Source organism: Rhea pennata, chromosome 4 (genome assembly GCF_028389875.1).
Source record: "Rhea pennata isolate bPtePen1 chromosome 4, bPtePen1.pri, whole genome shotgun sequence".
NCBI classification, from domain to species: Eukaryota; Metazoa; Chordata; class Aves; order Rheiformes; family Rheidae; genus Rhea; species Rhea pennata.
In genome coordinates, this window is record NC_084666.1 from 9,160,897 (window position 1) to 9,180,813 (window position 19,917).

The 19,917-nt window shown below is 35.1% G+C and overlaps 1 protein-coding gene across 5 annotated transcripts in view; it reads right to left on the reverse strand.

Annotated features, from left to right (window-relative positions):
* The window catches only part of LETM1 (leucine zipper and EF-hand containing transmembrane protein 1), a 35,386-nt gene that overhangs the window by 13,253 nt on the left and 2,216 nt on the right, over nucleotides 1-19,917 (reverse strand). For 4 of the 5 annotated variants that reach the window (XR_009958381.1, XM_062575249.1, XM_062575248.1 and 1 more), the window contains exons 2-10: nucleotides 17,827-17,884; nucleotides 14,770-15,226; nucleotides 11,026-11,169; nucleotides 9,133-9,270; nucleotides 6,064-6,267; nucleotides 5,455-5,574; nucleotides 4,531-4,662; nucleotides 3,174-3,353; nucleotides 2,369-2,524 (exon numbers count right to left, since the gene is read on the reverse strand). Coding sequence is in view for 4 of the 5 variants with exons in the window: in XM_062575249.1 (XP_062431233.1) it covers nucleotides 2,369-2,524; nucleotides 3,174-3,353; nucleotides 4,531-4,662; nucleotides 5,455-5,574; nucleotides 6,064-6,267; nucleotides 9,133-9,270; nucleotides 11,026-11,169; nucleotides 14,770-15,226; nucleotides 17,827-17,884 (1,589 nt within the window). In the remaining variant the exon portion in view is untranslated. Of the gene's footprint in view, nucleotides 1-2,368; nucleotides 2,525-3,173; nucleotides 3,354-4,530; nucleotides 4,663-5,454; nucleotides 5,575-6,063; nucleotides 6,268-9,132; nucleotides 9,271-11,025; nucleotides 11,170-14,769; nucleotides 15,227-16,643; nucleotides 16,720-17,826; nucleotides 17,885-19,917 lie in introns of those variants that run through there. The other variant, XM_062575250.1, reaches the window with a different exon arrangement.

Consider the following 19,917-nt stretch of genomic DNA (forward strand, 5'->3'; position numbering starts at 1 on the left):
TAGCAACTCCTTCAGAGTTTTCTGAACTTGTGCATCGAACCTATTTTGCTCTTGAATACATGCATAACTCCGTTCTGTGTACTACTTTATGACAGCTTTCAATATCTATTTTGTGGAACAACTAATACATATGAATGTAAGACCCCCAAAACTTGCACTTTAAAATAACTCCAAATTAAGATTATGACAACAATAGCAAATGGTTTTGTCAGTCATAATGGAAAAAAATTAATCTCTGGTTTTGAATCCAGCCTTCTTCTTTCAATTGTCTAAAGACTCCAGTCTTTTGTAAATATGGTCATGCTAACCTGGAAATGTAGGGAGCCCTCTTGGAACACATTTCTAGGCACTTCAAGAAGAAGGCTATGATTGAGAGCTGTGACCAGATTTATCCAAAATTTATTCATCGTGTCTTGCCAGCCCATGTGCCCTCTATGATAACTAGATTTATAGGCTAGGAAAGAGCAGCGTGTGTCATTTATCTCAATTGTAGTAAGGTTTTTGATACTGTCTCACATGATACTGCTGGACACAAATTGAGCTGTTATGGTCTGGATAGGGAGGCAATGAAACAGGTAAATAGTTGGTGGTGGCAGTTAATGGTCATGCTCTATCTGAAGACTGGTAACAAGAAGGGTATTAGGACCTGTCCTGCTTAACATCTTTATCAGAAAACTGGAGGAGATGAATGGAGTACATTCTCAAGTTTGCAGGTGACACCGAACTGAAGTTAACAGATACACTTGACAGCAGGGCTGCCATTCAGACAGAGACACATAGGCTGAAGTACAAGGCCAGCAGGAACGTTATGAAATTCAACAAGGACAAATGCAAAGCCCTTTGCCTGAGAAGAAAGAACACCTTACAATGATGAAGGGTGGGCACTGACCAGCTGAGAAACAGCTCTTCTGGAAAAGGTTTGACAAGTAGACAGCAAGGTGAGCACGAGCCAGCAGTGTGCCCTGGCAGGAAAGGCAGCTGATGGCAACCTGAGCTGTATCAACAGGAGATAGCAGACAGTAACATAGTAGTTTGAGTGGAATGATTACTTCCCTTTACTTGGTGCTGGTCAGACCACATCTGAAGACTATGCCCCCAGTTTTGGGCACTTCCAATACAAGAGATCTATAAACCAAAGCAAATTCAGCAGCGAACCATCAAAACTGACATGGGGTTGGGACAAATTGCCCTGTGATTAGAGGCTGAGGGAACTGGGCTTGCTCAACCTAGAGAAGAGAGGCTTCAGGAGGAACCTAACAGCAGCCTTCTGATGCTTAGAGGCAGTCAGGAAGACTGATTACAGTGCATGGTGGGAGGACAAGACTAAAAAGACGAATAGAAACAAGAATGGTTCCAAATGGATGTATAGAGAAACCTCTTCACTCTTAGGAGAGTTAAGTGTTGAAAAAGGTTGTCCAGAGACACTGTGGGATCTCCACTCTTAGGGGCTTTCAAATCACAAATGGATAATGCCCTCAGCAACCTGGTCTGATTTCATTGCTGATCCTGCTTTGAGCAGAAAGTTGGACTAGAGACTCCCTGAGGTTCCTTCCCACCTGAAATAACCTACGAACCTAAGAACCTTGGGGTAGGCAAGATATGATATTGCCTATAAGATCAAGAATCACGCGTTCAGTTCTCTTAGGCATTTGTATGAGTCAGTGTTTCAAAGCTAGACAATCACATTTTAGAAAAGAAAGATTCAGCTAAACTCAAATGTTTCTTTGTTCTTGCATGAGCTTCTTTTGGACAATTTCTCCAGCCCAAACCAAATCATGGAGCAAACGGTTAAACGGAGCATCTTCTGACAAAAGTGCGCTAATCCTATAAATTAATCTGTTACTTTAACTGTAGTATAAATCTTGATCACCATTACACTAAAGAAACAGAGTACACAAAAGTTGTAGTATACATATGCCTCCCGTTTAAGTATAAAAGTAAATACAAACCTAGTACAGTCTAGTACAAATATAGAAATGTCTAGTTCCACCATAATCCTTTGGTCATAGATTGACTCTTCCAAAGAAGAGATTATCGTTATCTACTCTTACCCTCTCCCATCCTCATATGTTAATAATACACAAACAAGCATAAATCTATCATATCTACAAAGAGTGCAAATGCCTCCCCCCCATCAAGCTAGGCATATTAATTTCAATAATATATATATAGTAGGTACTCCTTTTTTTGTACTGACTTCAATTTCTGTTTTGATAGTTAAGAAAATGAATTTAAGTCTATCAAAAATTTAAGTGCTAGAATGTGATGAGATGTTTAAAACTGAAGGACAGCCAAGGCAACTTATCACTCTTATGCAGATGTTTTGAGTCTTTACATTGAGAAGCATAAAAACAATCACCCAAATTACCTTAATGCCTTCCAACACCGGTGCTGTATCTTTCAGTGTCTCTGACTGCATCACCACATGCACCCTTGCCAGTTCTTGTTCAGTATCCACAGCGAGATGACTTTTTTTAACTTGCCAACCACCTGCCTCAAGATCCACTGCCGTTTCCACTTCTTTCTAAATTTCACAGCCCCATAAAGTTTAATTAAAACAAGGATAATGTTATCTGTATTAGCATCAGTAAAGAATTCTTCTTAAAACAGAAATTTTTGACAAGTAGATGGATAGATTTTATTAGAAGATAACTTTTAAAAGCTTGCAACATATTAAGCAATTTCATATTAAAATAATCAGTGCTACTTCATGAACTATGCCTGTGAGCATGAGGCTTAAATCACTGGTAAAGCAGGTCAGCTTTTATATTGAATATTACACCAATGGCATCACAAGATAATGATAAATGAAAATGGCCAAAGATGAGAATGCTTTACTTAAAATGTTTCTGGCAATTAAAACTCAGGAAAAAAAAAAACAAAAAAAAAAAAAAAAAAAAAAAAAAAACACTTGCTCGAGAATTCTTATTTCTCTTACTATTCTTATTAAGGAGAAAGAAATCAGACATACACGAAACAGGTAAGTCTTCTCTATTTCACAGCGAACCCTTCTGTACTCCAGCATATTTTAAAATCTTCCAAGATTATTTATATGTGGATTTAAAGTCCAGTTTCTTGCAGACAATACCCAGAATGGAGGCAGTAATTCTCGAAGAAAATAAGCATTCATAACATCTACATCATCTACGCTCCTGACACATTTATAGACTTACCATGGCTGCAACCTGAAGGGTTTCTTTGGCTTTCTCTGCAGCTTCGGACATTCTTTCCATCTCTTTTTCTTGATTTTCTTTTCTGATGGCTTCCTCTTCCTGAAGTGTTGCTTCTAGGCGTGCTTTATTATCTACTTTTTCACCTTCAACTTCTGCCACTTTGACTTGAGCTTCTTTGGCCTAAAAATGACATAAGAAATCTGTTTATATACCCTTTCTGAATTAGGCAGTACTGGTATGCTAATGAGTACAGTCAAAACTCCATAAAATTACCCTGCCTTTGCATTTCTCGGAGTGGGTGACAGGGGAATCTTTCTTCGAAAAAAATCAAAAACTTTCCACTTAGAAATGGGAAACTTTCTTCACTCTCTTTCTCTCAAGATTAGAAAGAAGCTACTCAAATCATTTCACTCTCAAAACAGTGAATGAACCTTAAGAAGATAATGTAAATTTATCTGCATCCTCTAATATCAACCAAAGTCATGTTCACATCAGAAAATATACAGGGTAAAAAAAAAAAAAAGAGTTGCTTTGGAGATTTGGTTAGAAGACCTTCATACAAGCAATTGAGTCCAAAAATAGTAACTTCCAGGGCTAAAGAGAAATCTGTAGGTCAAGATATGTCAGAGTTTGTCTTGTGTCTCGCAGTCAATTTTCAGTGGAAGATTTTGAATACAGCGTAGCCTTAAAAAGCCTAAAAACAAGTAGGCTGATTTCTGCTTCTTTTGTCACAACAATAAAATGTAACATCAACTCTCCAATTTAAACAGAATCTCAGTCATGACAAAAAATTCATGAACTCTTCATGAAGGGGAGAAATCTGATCTGCAGTTTCGCCTGTTGTTCTGAATCATGGCCTTAGAAATTCTATTTACAGTTGAAAAAAATCTAAATTAATTTAAGACAATCATGAGTATCTGGAGAAAACCAATGTCTGTAAAGTAATTCAGACTTTGGCCCCATCCCATATCAATCAAAACTAATATAGCAACACAGCCTTTAAAGACTACCTATCCTAGTATCTTTATGTTGCCTGCAGTGTAGTTTGGTTTTTATTTAAATTAAAAAAAAAAAAAAAAAAAAAAAAAAAAAAAAAAAAAAGCCTTTCCAATCTTTCAATTCTATTGCTGTCTACCCTCACGCAATGAAATATCACCCTTCATTTCCTTTACACTCAGATTCCTCCACATATAAGCCAAATTCTTTCATTTTCAAGGCCACTCAAGTAAGCCTATCCATATTTCACCTTTTCATGGGCCAGCAAAGGACTTGCAAAATCAACTGCACTGAACAGGTTTTCAGTGATAATATTGAAACTTAGTTATAGACTATACAGACTATATAAATCAATACTTACAACACTCTCTGGTAGTGTCTGAAGTGTTGTTTTAAGCTGATCAGCTGGAGAAAGGGTATCTGGAAGATACATGGCTCTGGATAGAATAAGCAATGAAGTAGGGATTTCCTGGTTCAGGTGCAGATCTAGCCACTATAAATTCAATAGATAAAAATCTTCAATTTTTGAATTTTTGAATTACTTTTTTTTTTTTAAAATGGTTCAAGTTAGGTACACACACAGAAACATAAATACTTTCTTTCTTTTTTAAACCTACTACTTATCAATCAATATCCTAGCACAAGAACTACAGGTATAAGCAGCAAAGAATGACAGTGATTGCAGTCATCCCTAGCTAGAGTTAAACTCTGCAGAGCAGTGCTCTACCACAATCCCTTATTGCTACTGCTTTGAATATTTCCATCAAACATCTTCCAAGAAAAGCTTATTACATGCTTCAGCCACAGTGGCCCATGTGATACTAACAGAGATCACACAAATTACACGGTTATACTCTACGAGGCTAAATGTTCTCAGTCCATTTTCGAGGAGAAATTGAAGATGCATTCATACTTTGTTTCTCATGCATATTCCTCTAAACCAGGCAACACCAAAAGACAAGGAACTGACTTACTAGGAGGAAAGCTTTTTATAGGGTAATAAAAATAATTAGGACAAAGAGCCAATAGCTAAAACCCTAAACATATTTTAGCTATATTTAAGTCTAAGTCTTTATTTGCTTCATCAGAAGCCCAGTCAAAAAAATAACAGAAATCCACTGTTACTATGTACTTGTATAGTGCATGTGACAAAAGCTTTCTAAGGAGAAAGACTATTTTATCAAAAACCTGAATGATAACAAAAGCAAAATGAACTTGACCAGAACCTTAAGATAGAGCTGGCAACTGAATTTAGGTCTGTGTATTCAGTCTTGCAAAAATATACCTGTTTAAGTTGTTCCTTCAGACGTTCCTCTGTTACACCAAGAGCTCTCATGCCTCGTGCACGACATGCTGCCTGCAGTTCTTTAACAGTCAGACTATCAACTCCTTCTTCAGCAATCAGCTGTACAAAATGTACAATAAGCTTTAACATGTAACAGCTCAAAACTAAAAAGCTACCACCCATACACACCCAGAAACATGAATTTTTGCAACAGCCACTAGAGGCTGCTGTGGTAACACAAAATTATCTCAACTTTTTGAACAACAGTGAACATTATACTGCAGTCTTAAACAGCTCCATATTTGTAGTGTCAATTTCCCTGTAAATTTATAAGATTAACATTAAACTCTGAAAAAATATAGTTTCATAGAAATACTTTTCTTTATAATTATTTCCATTACAATTAATGGTAGACAAAGGGTCAGCTTTTTCTTTGTAAGACAACTTCTGATTTTAAGTTTTTTAAGTCTTTTTATTATTAACAAACAATTAACTAACAGTTAATTGTAATTAAGAAAAATAAAAGGAAAATGCCTAGAAAGAAATCATATGTACTCATTACTCTTACATGTAAGCATTATTAATTAGTGGATATTTGGAATGACTCACTTTGTCATCAGCTTTTATGCTTCTCAATCTCATAGTCAGCTGAAAGCGGAGAAAGTTATTTGTCCCAATTGACTGAAGCTCCAACAGTTTACAAAGTGCCACCAGCTGAGGCCTGGTTAGATTATCCAGAGTCAATTCATCTTCAAATAGTTTAGAGAATCTTAAGATCTCCTCATTACTAGGTCTTTCACCAGTTTCTCTGATCTATAAGAAAAACAAACAAAAAGTCTCTCAAAGCAAGTATCGTGGTTGAAGATTATTTTGAACAATAAATATTTTTCTCCTCATTTGTAACATTCTTTGCAACAATTCTGATAATAGGAAACAGAACCCAAGGAAGAGAGGAAAACAAAATATCGTTCAAGAACTTGTAATTATTTAGTAAAAAAAACTAAAGACTTGATAGTATTGATAGTTTCCAAGTGCAATGCATAATATATTTAGGATAAAAACAATTAAAACAAAAGTCAGATGCATCTGTATACTGATGAGTAGCTCTATCTGCTCTGGTGTTGCTATGAGAGGCCTCCAAAAAATCTCAGAGAAAAAACAGTTCCTATGGTATGCAAGTATTCTTTATGGTACGGTACTTACTAAACATAAAAGCATGTTAAAAGCATCATCCTGTGAAGATAAAATAAAAAGTACATCCTCATTTCCAATGGCAAAAATTTTGCAACATGAGTGTCCTAACAATAGCCAGTTTGGACACTTACCTACCTAAATTCTCTCCACAACTGCTTCTGTTACGATACTGTTTCATTTGCAGCCCCTAACTGTTCTGTAGCACCTCAGTGCAAATGCCCTTGTACGTAAAAACAAAGTTACTCCAATGCAGAAATCATTATTTGGGAAAGCACTTCAAATCCTTCGAACCTGATGAAAGGTTCTAGGTAATCGCTTATACAAATGAAAAGTTAAGCTTTCATGTGCTGCCAAATGGCACTTCACAATAATTAAATCAAAACATCAGAAATAAAAATAACAGCTCAAAGAAAAAAAAAATCCTTAGTCTCATCAGGGCACAGCAAAATATTATTTTCTATGTAAATGTTGAATTTTCTATTTTAAGTGCTACATCAAGACCTTATTAGTGATATTACTAAATGCAAATTTACAGAACCTAGTAATCAAATACTATCTTCAAGTCACTTAACACTCTCAGTCGAATTATTTAGTACTCAGATATCCAGAAAAGCACTTTTCTCAATCCCTCTACCTTTTCTAAGCCTTGAAAATATAAGTTAAGTGATGTCAAGTACAGCCTGAAATTCTATTTTCTATATAGCCTGATTTATTATGTCTGCCTGCTCTACTTGCCAACTTAAGTCTTTCATTCGACAGCTATTTAGCGAAGAAAAAAAATCATTAAAAAACTGGCAGACAAGATGGTCCCTTGAGTCCATTAACCTCCAGGGTATTCCTGCAGCAGAGAAACTAAAACTCAGAGAAACAAAGATCAAAGACCCAGTTGTTCCACTTCACCAGCTCCTTTACAATATGAGAAAAAAATGGAACTTTAAAAATACAGTAGGTATTTTCTTCTTTAAAGTTCAATTTTGTCAGAGCCAAACATTTGTAGAGAAAAAGAGAAAAAAAAATCTTAGTGTTAGCAGCTGTTTCCTTGAGAGTGTGAATTAAAACTTTTCTCGTGTACAAAACAGATTAAATTCTGGAATTCTGAAGCATGCATCTTAAGCCTATAGTCAGTGAGTCTCATAACATCAAATACTTCATTGCAGAAGTAGCTATAAAGAACAGGGAAAAAAAAGGTCAGACTCCTTTAAGCTTTTTTTTTGTTTTGATATTTATTACCTAGTATGCCTGAAGGAGACCAATAAAGCTGGTCTATACGGCACAAGTGAGAGCACTCTAGCTGTAAAAAGCACGCCCACACATAACGAAGGCAGGGCTCGAAACTTCTTTGAGTCATCACAGGAACAGGAGACTTCCTCTAGTGAACATGAAGTGACGGAGCATGAACTTCTGTGGAAATTAACTCCTGAATTTAAATTTCTACTAGTTCTTTCAGTTGAAAATGAAATGTTCCAAACATAAATCATGGCAGTGCCGTGCTCCCAGAGCCTGCAGACAGAGCAGTGCCAGTGCTTCAGCTACTAACTGTTACAACCTGTTGATTTTTTTCCGCAAATGCAAAGAATAGAAACAGGTAGTTGCACAGCAGCTTCAAAGTATATACAACTTTGCAAGCAGATACTGATTGGCAAAACTTGTCTACAGCTAACTGAAGTAACTTAGTGCCATCAGCACGATCTTAGTACCCAACACCTTAAATCTCTACTCTCTATTACAAGCAAGAAAAGCTCAAGACAGCTAAGAGGAGATTTAAGTTCAGGTCTGAAATCCCAAGGCTTATAGGCCTTCTTCTTTGCAAAAGGCAAATTTCTCCCTTTGGTTAAAAATTCTCAGTCATATATACATTCCTGCTTTCAAGAAACACCTGAAGTGGAAAATGATGATACTCTCCTTGGAGGCAGATACTAGTGATCTAGTCTCTGCTCCAGTAACTGCTTGTGAATAGAAGAATTTCACACCAAACACAAAACCTGCATACTAGGATTTAAGAAATGGTACATTTAAAAAAAGCTATTTTTATATGCAGAATTAAGTTTGACAAAAGCGGCAAGTAATTCAAATTTTACTTTCCCCTCAACACAAGTGATTTTTAAATCCGTTACCTAGAAAAGAACTTATTTCTCTCACTTCTTATACCTAATGTTTATAAAAACAGGGAAACAACTATTTATACATAATTCTTGGATGTCAGAATCAAACAAAGTAAGAGAATGAAGTGAACACACAGAAACACACCATTTCTAGATTTAAAGAAGAAAGTACCAGTATGAATATCAAACCTAAAGATAGTAAGACTTCAGCACACTGAGGTATTATTCATAAAAAATTAAATCTATCTTAAATAAAACATTACATCCTGCCCCTTCAAAAACAACAGAATAAAGGTAACTGATAATTACCATAGGGCAAATAAAACATCACCAACTGTATTTTTTTGCTGTAGGAACGAAAGATGTTTTCTTAATTTTTTACCTTTTGAAAGAATGTTGAAAAGTCTTTTGTAACGTTTCCTTTGGCTGCTTTATTTTTTAAGGCCATCTCCTCAATCGTGTCTTGAAGAAACTTAGCCAATTCAAGTTTTACTCTCAATTGTTTCTTCAGTCTTTCCTCCTATTAAAGAAAATACTTGCTTTAAAAAGTCTTCTCCAGAAATACATGCACTAACACTGCTTTTTCTGCCCTTGGACAAGTTATCAGAACTACTTCTGAATTTCTGTTCCTACGCACAGACGGTAAGGTGACATTCACTCTTACAGATTACTAAATCACACTGAAGAGGATGATCAGCTCACAAAGCTTCACGCAGCATAAGGTGCAATGTTAACAAAGAAAAGTACATGAGTGGCCTCACCTGCTAATACTAACATGTATCCTCTGAATTAGTAAAAACAAAACAAAACAAAGGCAGAACAAAAAAATACCCATAAACAGCTGGTTAATTTCTAACTCCAAAGTCTTATATGCAGCACAGAAAAATTCTATTTTAAATTCTTATCCTAATAAAGTGGAATTTATCACAGAATTAAAATTTAATGGTTACTTAGATGCAAGTCCATAACCATGATTTGATTATATCTGTGACTGACTGGGAGCTCAGTAAGTATACACTGCATATAAAACTATTTTGTGCTCTGAAAGTAAGTATTTTTTCCAAAACTCTAAGCAATATTGAGAAAAAAAATAACTAGAGATAGTTTAAACAGAACAATGTATACAAACTTAAAAGATTCAGGACACATAAAAAAGCTCACATTAAGAATAAGGACTACAAATGCTAAAAACAGTCTGCTTATCTCAATGCAAACTGGAAAAAGGAAGTTTCATAGCTTTCCTTTCCATTTTGTAAGAGTTGCAGAAACTGGACATAAGGAAAACAAGAAAGATAGGAGAAACTTGCAGCCCTACAAGCCAAAGTACTTGCACATATGAAAAAGGAAACCAGAGTGGCACTAGTTCATTATTAGATGCTGAAAGAGTAAAGGAAGGGGAAAACATCATTCACCAAATACAAAAGAAAAAAAATTTTGACAGTCCAGAAGATGCATGTCATCCTAGGTAATAACATGAAAGCAACACTGAATATGATGAAAGTTTTGCTTAGGTCAAACACTTGAATTTGAAAAAGCATTTAGCAAAATTGTAAGATCTATATTGTGATCACCTGGACCAACCACCATAAAAGTCCATTTCAGCCTTAAATAAACGCATTTCAAGTTTTGATGTTCCTATGCAAATTTTGAGCACCATTTCATTTTTCAAAGAACAGCTTTTTCCTGTATTTATTTACTAAAACAAAGGAGCTCTCTACATGTGACAAATAAGAAAAAAAAATGTTATTCCTAAGCACTGCAACACTGTTTGCTCCAAAATCCTAACTGCCCAACAGTACTTGAGTGTGTATCTACAAAAATGCGTATGTACATTTTTCTATTCTGAACCTATCAATACTTTATATAAAATTTAACTCTGGCTTAAGAAGTCAGTAATAGTATGTTATTAATTTATAGAGCAGTATAGATCTTTGTGAATCATTAAAATGACCTAGTATCTGTAAACTGTCCAATACTCTTGCTGAAATTGTTATCAAATAATGTGTAAACTAAATATTGCCTGGATTAGCAGGATGAATTTTACTGAATCAGTAAAAATAAAAGCAAACTATTACAATTTTCTTCTTAAATGGGTGTAACGTTATAACAAACAAAAGCACTTGCATTCTAACATCAAAAACTAAATCATGACTTCTGTTAATGAGATTCTACATACAAGTACAGCAGGCATAAAACATATTTAAGTAATACTTTAAATATTGGGTTTGAATTTTTCCAAAACATCTGATTGAATTATAAATTCAGACTTGCTTACCTTTTTAGATTTTGTCTCAAATGTAGAGGGTAGCATATTAGGGAACAACTTAAGAGCTACCGGAAGCAGAAACTCCATAAATGGGACAACAAGAAAAACCAGGAAAGGAACCAAGCGGAAAAGATCGGCACATATTCGAAGGAACTGAAAGAGAAACATATAATCGCATTTATTGATAAGCAAAATTTTAGATGTTAAAAAATACTTGATGTGATTACATACTGCAGTTTAAGCACACGGACACATAAACTACAAAGAAAATTTAAAGTAACAGGAACAAAAAGGATGTGACAAAGTTTTTAGTATCTTTTCCTTAAAGTTGCCATAGACTACCGAGTGCCAGAGTTTCAACAGTTTTCAACACTATAGAAAAGTATTTCAAAAGCTCCCTGTGTCTCAATAGGATTATTGAGCAAGTATCTCATTTAAACCTCTTAAAAGCACCTGAAAACAGGAGGCGGTCATTTGTTGTTGTTAAAGCTGCTTAACTTCTTTTATTCATCTTTATTTGTGCTCCACCACTTCTTACATGCATGAGCTCCTATGGACTGAGTAATCAAGAATAAAATGAAAGATCCCTCCCCCTCTGCCTTGTAACAATTGCAATGTACATTTAATTCCAGGGTAATGAGACCAGTTGGTATTTTTTTTTTTTTTTTAAATCACAGTTTTTCTAGAGCAGTAATCCTCTGAAACAGGCAGATGCATTAGTTACTAAATCTTCAACTGCACGAAATAAAGTCTAATTTCTATACACTCACAAATGTATATAATAGATTGTACAGCCTATAATCAAGTATTTCAGAGATATCTGGAAGCTTAATAACTTGGTTTATATTAAGGAGTAGAGATTTTGCCCCACTCTACCTCATTTTACTAAGCAAATAACAATGTATTAGGAATAGCGTCAGGCTTCTAAATCAGAGATTGAAGGCCAGATGTACACTGCAGTCAGTATTGCCACAGCACTGTCAATCATCATCATGACCTGATAAACACAGTTATGATTGGCAAGAACTAGCTAAATAAATACTATTACCCAAGTAAAAGCGTGCTTATACACACACATAACTCATGCCAAGCAGGGGAACAGGAGCAAAAGCCAGTATAAATTGAATATCCTCTAGAACTGCTTTGCTAGAATAGGAAACCAGTAAAAGTCACAGAGTTATATCAGCATAAAGCCAACAAAAATTTTAAATGCTGTCTGGAGAAAGCACAAAACTCCACAGTTCTAAAGTTAGATTATATATATATGTATATATATATATATATATATATATATATATATATATATAAATATATATATATATATATATGTATGTATGTATATACAAAATTCAGTTTCACAGAAAGGAAATTTTGGCCCACTGTTTACAGACTCTAAGATGTTTTCATTTATCTAACAATAGAAGATAAATGACTATGAGAGAGTTCAAAAAGATGCAAGAACTCTTTGGAAGAGAATTTTAATGGCAATACACAAAAAGAATAGGTACTTCCTACCCCCACCCCAATTCAAAATTTATGTAGAGCATAATACAATGTTCCTATCTCTATCCTATATCTATTTTTATATGGCGTGCAAGAGTACTCATATGGGCTGAAATACCAATCTAAGAAAGCAATTTTATAACCAGACTAAGCTAACCTAGAGTCAATCTAAGATAACGTATACAAAGTCACGAACGTGCACTAGCAGTTCACACAACGTCAAGGTACACTTCTAATCCAGGTAAAATAAACCCATAAACGTATACACAGATGCACAAAAAGGGATTAGTGCCAACCCAAAGGAGAGATGGAGAACGTGCATTCAGATACTGATCAGGACTGGCCTTTCACACAGCAGCAATGCCCTGGATCAGCTTACATAAACCATGGAACTGCCCCTACACTAACCCACCAAAACCAGCTTTGTACAGGAACCTAATACAACGGTGCATGATAACACACAAATTATTTGGAAGCACAGCATGGAAATTTGTGACTACTCTGTATCTCCTACTACAGCTCATGTACCATAATACCCCACTTTTCCCTTCTCCTCAAAGCAGGGAGTTTGTAGCAAGCATATAAGTGCTGTAAATTCAGCGATATTTGTCATCTCACTTCAATGTCCCAGATTATCCTGCTAGAGAAAGTAGCAGCCAAGCAACTGGTCTTTGACAGTATCATATTTTGCAAGTTTTATTTCTTCACAACTTATCTCCTAAGCACAGACCTGTGACCGTTCTGAATCTAAACCACCCAGCAATTGCACAGACAGAATTTGGTAACTGATTTTTGGTTTACAAAAGTAATGGCTCACTTGCCCTAGCCATGTTACTCTTGCTTGTAATCTGGTTAGATTACTTGGATATCTTTTCATTATTGCCTCCAAAGAGGAAGGAAAGAGCAGGCAGAAATAACTCATTTGTCAGTTTGTGTAAAGATTTGATTTTTTCCCAGGGACTGTCAGCTCATACAAAGTTTAACACATTTAAAGCAGTATGCATTTCAGATTAATTTTTTTTTTTAAAGTACAGGAGTAAATCTTACTAAATTGTGTCTAACTGTCATAAAAAGATAAAATTTCTTTGTATCAACCCACATACTACATTGTAAGGCTGAATTGATTAAACAAGAAAAATAAAAAGAGTTTTACTGAAACAGACTTACAATAAAGTTTAAAATAAGCATGTATAAAGGATTTTGTTCAGGTGTGAGTTGGTTTGCTTTTAAATGACTCTGGGTTCTAAGTCTGTTCAAGAGAGAAGACACACTCTATCTCCACACAAAGAAAACATAAAATTAGATCGAGAAAATGATAGGACAGTAGTTGTTAGAACTGGTTTTTTCCCCAAATTTCTGCACTGGAATGCACATACACACACGTACGCTAATGTAACTACACATACTACTATGCTAAATCAGTATATCCACACAAATTCCTTTTTTATTTAAAATAAGGGAATTGATATTAGAATCATACATCTGCAAACAAAAAATAAAATTCAGGAAGGCCACATGCCAGGCCACTAAGGGACAGACAGTTCTATTATCACCAGATGTGATAATATCTGATAATATGTCTGTGATTATATTAAGAAACAAAAGTATAAAACTAAGAATTTTTTCTACTTTTCCTTTTAGTCTAAAGTTATCTGACAAATATTTTTCTAACCGAAATAGCAATATCTGAATATCAATCACACAATTAGACTGCCACTTTCCTTCTGCTAAATAAATCCCACAGAATTAAAATAAATCCAACCCTTACTAGAAGTGATTTCCCTCTATTTTTCCAGCTAAAGTGAAAAAATTGAGAAGATAATGATGTATACACAGGAAGCAGGATGGCAACTTGAGAACAAATTACAATTGCTGACCACTTACCAACCCAAAACAATTCGCTGCTTTTCTGTGAAGCAAACAACAAATCTATGTCAGCTTTTTAAAAACAATTATGTTTAATTATAAGCAAGGAAACTGTATATCATCATGTGTAATTTACAAACATAACAGCCACATAACTAAAAAAAATACTCTATTATTTTAAATCACAGGTTCCTAGATTAGTAATGGGAAATGAGTTAAAAATGGTTTGGAGTCCAACCCAAAACTTTTAATGTCCACACAATGGGGAGAAAGACGCATAGCAATTTTAATTCTAGGAACAAAAGAAGAGACAGAATTAATTCAGATTAAATAAAATGAAACAATAATTCAGGATACTAAATTAAATTGTTATTTACTCAGTACCTGTCTACGTTCTCGACGAGACAGAGTGTGCCCATGAAGTATTCGCCAGAGCATCCTTGCAGCTATTTTTGTGTCAATCCACAATAATCGAAAGCCATGATAATAATGCTTCAGCTCATCCACAATCCTCTGTCCAAGAGATTTTTTAACAACTTCTACTTCTGTTGGGCTATATACAGGACCACCTTCTTCCAACTTCTTGTTTTTGTCCTTCAAGGACTTCAGTGATTTTTCAACCATGGAGTCATCTTGAAGGGGATGAGAAGAATGCCACCATCTAACAGGAAGATACTGGGGACCTAAAACACCCACTGTCGCAAGTGGCGTCCATGAGCCAGAGGAGCTCATAACAGAAAAGTACATTCGTTCAGACCCTTTAGTCCAACAACAGTAGTAATCTTTTTTGGAGTATGCATAAACAGGAGGCACACTAGTGCAATACTTAAAGTGTACAGTCCTTTAAAAGAAAGAAAAAAAAAGTGTTCAAAAATTAGCAATAGATGCTACATCACTTGAGAAACATCTAGCACATATTTAAGAAAAAGAACTATGAAGCTCAAGACCAAGAATTCTATTCCTGAAAAGATCGATCAGTTTTATTTCACAACAAAAATAACCCATTGGGTATTTTCCCTTAAACCACCAGTAAAAGGTAGTTTATTCTACTTGAATTAAACAAAGAATAGCAACCAAAAGTGTTTTCCACTTAAAAAATAAAAATGAATCTGTAAATCATAAGTAATAAATCCTTTTCTATTAATTGTCTTATTATATAAGACAACTAAAGAAAGCACAAGTTATAAACGTGGGACAGGTGCTAGGTAAGGGGGAAGAGAATTAGCATTAGAGAAATCTCCTTTCATTATAGCTCCTCCTTTATTATCCATCATGATATTGAACTGACATATATAGGACCAACACACTTCCACATTATTCTGCCCTTTTTCTTTTAATTAAACACAAGCCGAAGTTAGAATGAAAGTATTATTCAAAAAAAAAAAAAAAAAAAACCTAAACAGTAATCATACACACATTAGAACCACTTATTATATGCAAGAAAGTTTCTAACTCAGTTTTTCAAAAGGTTATGGCAAACTTAAATAGTAAACATAGTATTAAATGATTTCTATGATGTGGCCATTAAAAAGCCAGTACAGGACAGAAACAACTAGGATTTTTGTTCACTAAGCCCTGGTACTAGCCAAACAAACTCAACATTTTAAATCAGAAAGTGTATTTCTTTTCAGTGAGTAAGAAATAGGTAGTAGTTCTATAGTTCTGAAGAATACTAGAAAAAAACAAAAAAACCTTATTGCACACTTGTATTACCCTCACTCACTCAACTTTCACCTCAAAATACTTCATAAACATGATTTTTCCCTTTTATCCTGTTTACCTTTAGTTTTATTCAAAAACAATCATAGAGTTTTATCCATTTAATGTCATTCAAACAGAGCTTCTTACAAACAAAAATATTGACAAAACGTATTTCTTTAAAAAGTAAGTTTCATCATAAGCTAGAACATAATGAATAATTAAGTATCTGTCCATCAGATGTCATCATAGTCAGATTACTGCTTAAATATACCTAACTACAAAACCATTTTCCTATTAGCTAGAAGTTCTATCAAACTACATGCTTGAATCAATATTACAATTTAAGAAAATAAAATACACACTCAAAACCAGATTAAAACACCTGTATAGATCATTCCACTCTGCCTCTATATAAAGGAACTTTCCAACAGCACAGCTCCAAATTTACAAACTAAGTTTCTCTGATAAATTTCTGGAAATAGGAAAGGAGCTCTGCAGCACAAGTTCAGAATCTTCAATAAATTATATTTGCAAGAAATGTCTCTCTTTGAACACACCGAAACTTTCACTAACAGGATGTAGTACATAAAATTCCTGTCTCTTTAGGAGTTATGAAGGCAGGTTCTTCTTCCCCAGTCTCTTCAAAATTATACAAAGTTGAACCTTAATATGGCTTATCTGCGGATAGGATAAAGAACAGGCAACATTCGGACTTTGACAAGTACTTTCTCGAGGCAAAAGTATATTTTTATTGTAGCATCCAAGGAAGAGTCAAGCAGGCACAGAGAGATGCCCATGCAATAAAACCATCCCACATCAAAAGAATGTTCAAATATTGTGTGCCAGGGTGAGTATCTCATAAGTAATTACAGATTAGTTACTCATTTAAATTACACTATCTTTTTCACTAGTTGCTTTCAGGCACAAAAATGTTAAGCACTGCATCTTCTCCTGACTTCTTGCTTTAAAATAACATGCCAAAAAAAGTTTAAGAGTATAGCAACAGAGGAGGCAGAGCAGTAGTGATTCTTATAAGCAGAGAGATAGAAAGGTTAGTTCAAAAACAGGAAAAAAAGCGGGGTGGGGGAACATGTTGCTGTCCACAGTATCCTTAGAGCTCCTTGCTTTTGGATGTGGGTTAGATGGTGACACTAGTTTGTTAAAGTTAAAGCAGTAACATTACATTAACAGCAACTTTTGGCTAAAGAACTTCTTGTAACAATAACGAAGATTTCTGTCCCAATATTTTCTTGTATTACATACATTTAAAACACTGACTTTCTATTTTTCCTAGAGAGAAGCCCAATATAATAATCTGCTTAAAAAAAGGTAAACCATGATTTGAAAATACATAAGAACTAGCTCAACTATACATATACAAAGTCGTATAGAACTAACATGACCAAAAAAAAATAAATGAATTACTGTTATGTTCTTTATCAAACAGAAGCTTAGAAGATCTGAGAACTGTTTCCTGAGGGGGCAGACTGTAAATATTTTAATACTCCAAGGAAGGGTGTTAGGAAATTTGTATCCACACATATGCCTTTTGAGCCCAGAGTAAGAACCTAGGCAGATGAGGACAGTAAAACTCAGAATTCCTTCGCTCTGTCAGTAACATAAGCTGAAGCTAACACTTTCATGTTTTGTCTAGAAGACCAAAAATGACATTCTATTACAGTACAATAAAGGACTGTGTGGTACTCTTTCGAATTTAGAAAAAGGTTCATGTTTACTTACATTTTGTTTGCCAGTCTCAGGGATGTACAGCTAAGACAAGCCCGATCTCCCAGGTTCACTAGGGAAAAAAAAAAAAAAAAATATATATATATATATATATATAAGCATTCACACTGAAACACAGGCAAATAATTATCCTTTTAGGGAATTACATACAAAAACTGATTTTAAAGGGCTAATATTTTCTTAGAAATATCTGTTACTAAAAACCACAAAAAAGAAGCTGCTTAATAGCAAATGGAATTCCTGAAGATGTGTTGTTTTATGTGTGCACACCCAGACAATTGCACATTTTAACCATCCAACACTGGAATATTTTTTTTGCTTTGGTAATAACCATGTATCAACTACTCAAGCCCAGATACCTCATCCTATTCCAATACAAGTCAAAGCAATGCAATGTTCTCATTTCTACTGACCTGTAATCCTCTGCCTCACAGGACAGAAAGGAGGAGAAGGGTGGGAAGCAATTTGGTAACACAGTCAACATCTCCAAAAATATCGTATACTACCAAATGCACAATCACACTTTGTGAATGTGCAAGGGACTGCTTGTACTTGGTTCAATTGCCTGAAGATCAGTTGCTGAGTCTCTCAGAAAAGTGACTATCTCAAGCAAAACTGCACTGAAAGCAATATAATTTCTGAATGGCTCCATGGCAGCATGGTATTAGATGATCCAAATGCAGCACCAACCAAGTGTCTAGGATGGAGATGTTCTTTAGGAGGACAACAGATAATGTTTGAATAGAAATCTGAATATACATCAGTAGAGAGGTGGAACTGCAATGACATTCTAAAGCATTGCTGTCTACTTGGATTATCACCAAGTAAAAATAGCCATACCTCTGGATCTCTCTGCAAAGGAAACAAATTGTCTTAAAGAGCAAGGGACTGATTCAACAAATAAAAACACTTGGCTTTCTCAGCAAGCAGGATGCACCACCAAATGAATTCTAACCAAAACAGTAACTCAAACTCAGTTACAATAATATCCAGGATCAGGACTAGAGTCCACAAAGAGGACTTAGACTTACATGTGCACCTTTGTCCAGGCACAGACCCAAGCAGCATCCATTCATGCAATAAACTTATTTAATTTATCAGCAAATGGTAAAGTCTAGCTTGGAATCCCGTGCCTCAGAAGAGGGCCAAGTTTGAAAGAAATACAAGTTTAAGAAATACAGCACCACCAAAGCACCATAATACATATATAAAATGCTACCTAATCACTGCACCAATCCACATCTGTTGTAAATCATCCCCAAATTCACTAGAAAGAATCCTAAACTCCCTAAAGAAATTCAAAAGATCTTGTATTGACCTAGTTGCTAAGACTCAATAGCTGGCCAGTACCAACTGCAAAAAGAAAAGACTCTTGCATAGAACTGAGGAAGACCTCATGAGCAAAACTCCAAAACGCCTATGCTCTTCTTTGCCGGTCTTTCTAGTATTTGCTGCAACTGTAACAAAAATGGCAGGCTGGAACAGGCATACTGTCAGTTGTTTCCCTCATGTGGAACCTACTATGTCTGGTCAGTCCTAAGAGACAGCTAGGTACAAGGTACTCATTATTCTTCTCCATTATCAAAGCCAGGGTATAAGCTATGACAAAATCTGAAGCAGCTATTTCTGAGAAAATGCATTACCAAAACTGTTTGGCAAAAACCTTGCCCAGCAAAATAGCCTGTTAAAGAGACCCCTCATAAATCACAAGGGGCAACCAGAAGGTATTGTGGAGGGGAGAGGAAAAAAGAAATTGAATTATCAAAGAAACACGTCAATAATGAAGGGATGCCTCATGCTAAGTGGACTCTGGCATTATTACAGCAACTCTATGACATTAACAAGTCAAAGGAAAAGGATTTCTCCACCTCAAGTTACACCAAACTTTAACAGGTATTCACTGTCCCTGCAAGTAAGAGCTGCGGGAAAAAAATACATAGAGATATATAGTCTTCCTTCTAGTTCTCAAAGCAAGCCTTGAGAATCTGTGAAGGCATTCTCTAATATTCACAGAAAGATCAGTGCCTGAATTTGACTTGAGAGTCAAGCCATCTCAAAAGGATGTCTCTTACTCTAAGGAGAGCT